The sequence below is a fragment of the Pochonia chlamydosporia genome (assembly GCF_001653235.2).
Source record: "Pochonia chlamydosporia 170 chromosome Unknown PCv3seq00027, whole genome shotgun sequence".
NCBI classification, from domain to species: Eukaryota; Fungi; Ascomycota; class Sordariomycetes; order Hypocreales; family Clavicipitaceae; genus Pochonia; species Pochonia chlamydosporia.
In genome coordinates this window covers 215741-222555 of record NW_019154062.1, presented here as the reverse complement: position 1 = coordinate 222555, position 6815 = coordinate 215741, and the positions used below count along the sequence as shown (strand labels likewise).

At 54.8% G+C, this 6815-nt stretch overlaps 1 protein-coding gene across 1 annotated transcript; it reads left to right on the top strand.

The window, feature by feature from the left end:
• Positions 1-4763: 4763 nt before the first annotated feature.
• Positions 4764-6533, top strand: VFPPC_12306 (sn-1,2-diacylglycerol cholinephosphotransferase; the record flags this gene model as incomplete). The annotated part of the gene is made up of 4 exons (XM_018290230.1): positions 4764-4878; positions 5088-5197; positions 5346-5471; positions 5541-6533. 4 exons carry the CDS (start codon positions 4764-4766, stop codon positions 6531-6533), a joined length of 1344 nt encoding a protein of 447 aa, XP_018135876.1.
• Positions 6534-6815: the final 282 nt, after the last annotated feature.

The window sequence follows — 6815 nt, the reverse complement described above, 5'->3', positions numbered from 1 at the left end:
CCGCGTAAGCATGCTGAGCGTAACAAGGAAGGGCTTCCGAAAAGTTGAACGCATCGTACGGTCGCTGAGTGTGGAGAGGTTGGAGGCGGCTAGAGTCGAGCTTGAGAGCTCGGGTGTTGCAACCGACGCGGGAGTGAAAGAGCTCCTGAGAAGCCTTTCGCTGTACGGATTTCGGCAGCCGATGTCGAGAGAACTCCGGCTAAGCATGCGGCGAAAGATCAAGTCGTTGATACTTCAACACGGCGTGCCGGCCATTTGGTTCACGTTAAACCCGAACGACATCACGAACCCAGTAAAGCTACGGCTGGCTGCGTACCGAAGCCGTGGTCCAGAGGAGGCTGAGGCATTCTTGCGAGATCTGGACGTAGCGTACAAGCGTGTACGGCTGGCAATATCGGATCCCATGAGCTCAGCCCTTTTTTTCCATCGTGAGATGACGTTATTCTTCGACCACTATGTGAAGGTGGGGGAAGAGTCGGTGTTTGGACGGATTAGCCAGTACTATGGTGCTGTTGAGACGAATGAGCGCGGGGCTCTCCATCTGCACGGGCTGCTTTGGTTGCATGGGAATATGAATATGAGTTCGATATTTGCCGACGCCCAAAGTGAGAACCAGAGGACCTATCGGGAGCGAATTGTTCGGTATGTCGATAGCGTCTTCTCAGAGGTATGTGGTTATCGTGGCAGTTATTAACCTATTTACTCCGACGGAGATGCCCTAAGCTGATGTCGGCTGCAGGAACTGGACCAAGAGGGATTCTGTGCCATCAAGGCAGAGCGTTCGGTGACGGCGGATATATCCACGCTGCTGGGCAACAGTGGGCAATTATCGGGCATGTTCGATGAAGAAGCCAATTTCTGCGCTGGGGCGACACAAATCCACACCCATAGCCCTACCTGTATAAAGTACTCACTGGGCAAGAAGGGTAGGAGTCGAGACCTTTGCCGCTTCAAAGCCCCCTGGCGACTGGTTGAGAAGACCGCCTTCACAGAGGATGGTGTGCTGCACATCCGGCGGAACCACGGCATGGTGAATCGGTGGAACAAGGCCATGGCGGTCGGGTTGCGGCACAACCACGATATTTCCTTCATTGCGACGCAATGCAAGACCATGGCGCTTATTTATTATGTGACGAACTATGCAACGAAGGTGGAGGATCCGGTCTGGAAGCGTATCGCCGCCGCTGCAGAGGCTCTTCCCGTCTTACAAGTGGAAGAGCAGGGCAGCCGGGCGGATACTGAGGCCGGTGCTGTATCGGAGAATGGTGGCCGAAACAAGACGCGACAATTCCTGATGAGAGTGGCAAACCGGATCTTCACAGATCGGCCACTGTCTCAGGTCGAAGTCATCGCTTATCTGCTGGGATATCCGAGCGAATTCACAAGCAACAGCGCTTGGACATTTCTGAACGTGTCGCTACTCTATTGGCACGTCTTCAAGCGATGGCGCCTTCTCCGACAGTCGAGCGGCGCGGAGGCTGAGGATGAGTCCACCGAGGAGACAGTGCTCGTGGAAGAGGCGGGCCAGAGGATATCCGCTGTCGACGCTTATCAGCACCGAGGCTATGTCTTGCGGGGCCTGTGTCTATATGATTATATGTCGCTCGTACGACTCAAGCGTAAAGGTAAGGGCAAGGACTCTACACCTTGGGGCGAGGTGCCGTTCGAGAGCGGGTGGCCGTTGGCCTGCGCGTGGACCCAGACTCTGAGACGGCCAGGCAAGCATGCTACTGTTTGCCTAGACGGCTACCTCAGTATGGATTTTGCTCAGGACGACGACGGACCCTGCTACAGGAGGTGAGTCAGAGTGTCGATGTTCTGTCAATCCGCAGCTCGAACATGCTGACGCCTTTCACGAAGGGCTGCTGTCCAGCATCTGGCACTTTTTGTACCGTGGGAATCTTTCTTGTCGGCAGAAGATGGTGATATCAATAATATTTGGAACCGGGAGAGGGGGTTACTGCCTGGAAGACTCTCGTTCGTTGCTAACAACATTCAATTGCTCCGGCGCTCTGCTGAAGATGCCAAGCGTGACGCCAGGCAATGGGCTGCTTCGTCCGCGGACAGCGATCGCACGGACGAAGCGGTCAGTATCGGACTAAACGAATGCAACGCGGAGGCCACGGATGTATACCGGTCTGATAGTGTCGGCGATGCCACGCGTCTGATCGACGTCGTCAGAATGGCTGCGGGAGTGAGCCAGATCACTGCCGGTTCGAAGGAGATCATGGCATGGATGCAGCAACTCTGTCGCTTCCAACAGTCATCGCTGTGCTCAAGCGACGAGCTTCGGGCCAGAGTGATAGATGAACGCGGGGTAAGAAGAATAGAATTGTCCGGGCGGCCGTTTTCGAGAGCGGAGATCCCAGCCCAGAAAGAATTGAGGGCCATTAAGTCACAGCAGACAGCTGCTTCCAGGGAGAGGGAGAGGATGATACAGGGAATACAGCATGTGGCCGATAACCGAGATAGGGCCACTACTAATCGTAGCGCAGCCATTGAGGACGTGCTGAACGGATTTGGGGAGCAAGATATCCGCGTGACAGCTGCCCACCCCAAGGGCAGGAGTCTTGATAGCAGCCCCCAGGCGAAGGTCCGGTTGGGGCCGTCAACATCCTTCCTCCAGGCAGGAAGGAGGCTGGTAGAGCTGTTCACCTTGAATAGAAGGCAATCAGTCGCCTTTCTTCTGATATGCCGACGGCTTGATTCGATACGAGGTCACGGGGCTGCCGCTGGTCAGCTCTGCGAGTTCATCGGCGGGGAGGGCGGTACCGGGAAATCACGAGTCATCGAGGCACTGGTCGAGCTATTTGCGAGTGCGGGCATCTCGAATCGTGTGCTCGTAACGGCGACGTCAGGGACAGCAGCAGCGCAGATCAACGGCATCACAATCCACTCAGCCTGTGGCTTTTTAAAGGACCGCGTATCGCGCGTTGGCGTATCCAGAGATATCGACGGGGCCAATTTATCGAATTCGGCAGAGCGATTTATCAACGGCCAGTCCCGAATGGACTGGCAAGAGAAGTATCTACTCATCATTGACGAGGTCAGCATGCTAGGAGCGCGGACGCTGTATGCGGTGAATGAGCGGCTCTGCAGGCTCCGCGGCTGCCAGCGGGATTTTGGCGGGATTCCCATCGTTCTGTTCTGCGGGGATTTCCGCCAGTTCCGGCCTGTGCAGGAGAGATCGATCCTCCTTCCAAGCACGGCCGTGACATGGGATGAGGACACTTCGTTCGGCCCAGAACAAAGACACCAGCATGATAGGGCCCACGCGTTGTGGAGGAGGTTCACGACGGTCGTTATGCTGGACGAACAAGTGCGCGCTGCTGGGGACCCAGAGCTGCAACAATTGCTGAAACGGATCCGACGGGGTGTGCAGAACCGCACAGATTTAGACCTCCTTAACTCTAGGTGCTACCGGGAGGATAGGCCGATTCCGTGGGAAACGGGCATTACCGTCGTGACACCGCTGAACAGGAATCGGTGGAACTTGAACATGGAGGCCACTCTGTCGTTCCAGAGACAACATCGTGAGACGATGCGAATTTTCATATCCGAACACAGGTGGAAAGACGGCCAGGCGAGCGAGGAAGAAGCCATCTTGATGCTCAACCACGGAGACAACAGCGCGATACCGGTGCCGGCGATCTTCATGTTCGTGCCCGGGATGCCCATCGTCGTCAACCACAACACGCACCAGGGCCTGAAGCTGGTTAATGGAGCCAGCTACACCGCCTTGGACGTCATCCTCGACAAGGCGTACCCGGGCCACCGGATCTCGGCCGATACGATGCTCCACTTCGGGCCGCCGGCGGGGATTCTGCTAGCGGCGAAGACAACCCAAGAGTTCCACTTTGTCGGGATGCCGCCGGGCACAATCCTTCTGACGCCGATGAGCGTCAGCATACGAGCCCAGAGAAATCGGCCATGGCAAGTGAGAGACGTGGCCCGAAAGGGCTTGCCGTGTGCAGCGGCCTTTGCGTGCACAGACTACAAGGTACAGGCAAAAACGCTAGAGCGAGTGGCACTAGAGCTGCGCGGGACGAGGACGACGAATGTGAACGGTCAGATGGTTGCGTCACAGTGCGATCCATACAGCCTATACGTGCAGCTATCGCGTTGCCCGTCATTAGATGGTATCATGCTTGTGTCAAAGGTGCGGGAGAGAGACCTGGTTGGCAACACGGTGCCCGAGGACATGACTGCCGCGGAGGAGAGGCTGGAAGCGCTGAGCAAGAAGACCATGCAGGAGGCTCACGACCTGATCGGATGAGGAGGAGCGTAGAACAAAAACCTTAGCAGACTGCACCGTGAAGCGGCGAAAAGACGCGAGTGGCGCGAAAGCAACAGACCGCGCAATGAGGGTCGTGTGTAGGTGAAGGCGGAGAGCGGAGGGTCCGGTGACGGTCAGTGATCAAACGAGATAAACGCCCGTAAACGAGATAAAAACCCATAAAAAAACCCCCCCCCAGAAGGGAGGGAACCAGTGAGACGTGACAGTGACTGACCAACAGTGACTGACCAAACAAATGATGACAAGGGACGCTTAATCAACGACCAATGAGAAGGCAGGTTATGGTCCTGGGGCGGGGCATAAGACCTTTCGTCTCTTCGTTCCTCAAGGCACTCACTGACGCTCGCACCCAACATAGAAGCCAAGACAGGGACCGCCAAGGTACTCAAGTACATATACTCTGTCACGCCCGCCGGCCCCTCCTCCACCGCCTCTCCCGTTTTGCTGGTACTTTGATTCTGCCGTCATGGTCTTGTCTTCGTCTGGCTCTGGCAGCGACAACGACAACGAGGAAACGCTGCCTTTTTACGAACGAGATAGCCTGCTGCCGCGAGACGACGCAAACATGGCTCCCAATACGAGTGCGTTCCCTTTTTCTTCATCTCCTGACACTCTTCCTTGCCCACGTGCGTCCTTTTCCATGTCAAGACTCAAGTGGGTGGGAGCCTTGCATGCCAGGGACAAGCACGCACCTACCCAGTCTTTGGAGCTGCACATCATTTGGGCTGCTTGAGCTTTGAAGCTCTGGACATCATGGCTCAGTCGGTTGCTGACATTGTCCTACTCTTAGGGAAAGCTGCTGCCGAATGCATCTCTGATGATGCCCTGATACATCTAAAGTCGTACAAATATTCGAGCGTCGACAAGTCGCCCGTGTCGAAATACATCCTTGGTCCATGGGTACGTGGGACCCTTTTTTTTCTTTGTCGTGGTGGTTGGCCGCCACTTTTGCACTCCAAGTTCTCAACACCAGAGCTGTGCTACGTGGGGTAGCTCCGAGAAGCTTGCCAGCGCAGATGCACCAAACTAACTCGTCGACTTTCCACAGTGGAATGCCTTTGTAAATGTGTTGCCGTTATGGATTGCCCCAAACATGGTTACCCTGTTGGGCTTCTTTTTTATTCTGGGTAACATTGGCCTGCTGGTCATTTATATGCCCGACTTGGTCGGACCGGTACGTTCTGGCCAAACCAGTCTGAGTTATTCGCAATTGCAGTGCTAAATACCGATTACTTGCGTTTAGGGACCAACATGGCTGTACTTCAGCTTCGCATTCGGTCTGTTTATGTATCAGACCATGGACAACGTTGATGGAAAGCAGGCGAGAAGGACGGGAACTTCGAGCGGACTCGGCGAGCTCTTCGACCACGGAATCGACTCTCTCAATTGCACACTCGCAAGTTTACTCGAAACCGCTGCCATGGGCTTGGGAACATCGAACGCCGGAATCTTTACGGCCCTGTGCCCTTGTCTCGCCATGTTCTTTTCGACCTGGGAGACGTACCACACTCACACCTTATACCTGGGCGTTATCAACGGCCCTACCGAAGGCTTGCTCATCGCTTGCAGCATCATGATTGCTTCGGGAATTTGGGGCCCTCATATCTGGACTCTGCCTCTTGCCGATGCTCTTGGGGATAACTTGCCTGGACTGGCCGACATGCTTGGCAAGACGTCATTCCGAGATATCTGGGTTGGCTTGATTATTGTGTCCCTGCTCGCTGGACACATTCCCTTTTGCTTGTACAATGTCGCATGTGCACGCCAGAAGCAGGGACTTCCCGTCATTCCCGTGTTCGCCGAGTGGACGCCGATGGCTGTGTTCACGCTGGGGGTCGGAGCCTGGGTGTTTTCTCCTTACAGCACATTGATGACGGATAATCACTTGGTCCTGTTCTGCTTGACCATGTCCTTTGTCTTTGGCCGCCTGACCACCAAGATGATCCTTGCGCACTTGACTCGCCAGCCTTTCCCATACTGGACGGTTATGCTTGCACCGCTTGTGGGCGGCGCATTCCTCGGAAACCTTCCGCGACTGGGCCTCCCGCAGATCAGTGCCACCTTGGAATTGTACTACCTGTGGGCATACTTTTTCTTCTCTCTGGTGGTGTACTTCCGCTGGGCATACATTGTCATTACGGCCATCTGCGATTATCTCGGCATCAATGCGTTGACCATCCCTAAGGAGAAGCAGATTGCCAACAAACAGGCCCGCAATGCCACGAAGCAGCATTAAATACCATCCTACCACGTCTCAATTGAGGCGTTCTTTCTATATTAAGTTTACCAACACGCTGTTGGACGACGCGACGACTAGTTTTTGCGCAAACGAGCATAGAGCAGCTTATTCCAGACTATACACGAGTTCACAGCATCAGGAAAGTAGTGGTGGCGGCCCTATTCAACATGTCTTAGAATCGACAATCAATCAACTTTGTTGGTTCCGCAGAGAAGAAGGGCACTGTAGATAGCAGATGGTTCAAAATGGGGCGATTGATGACTTTAGCGTATTCATGAA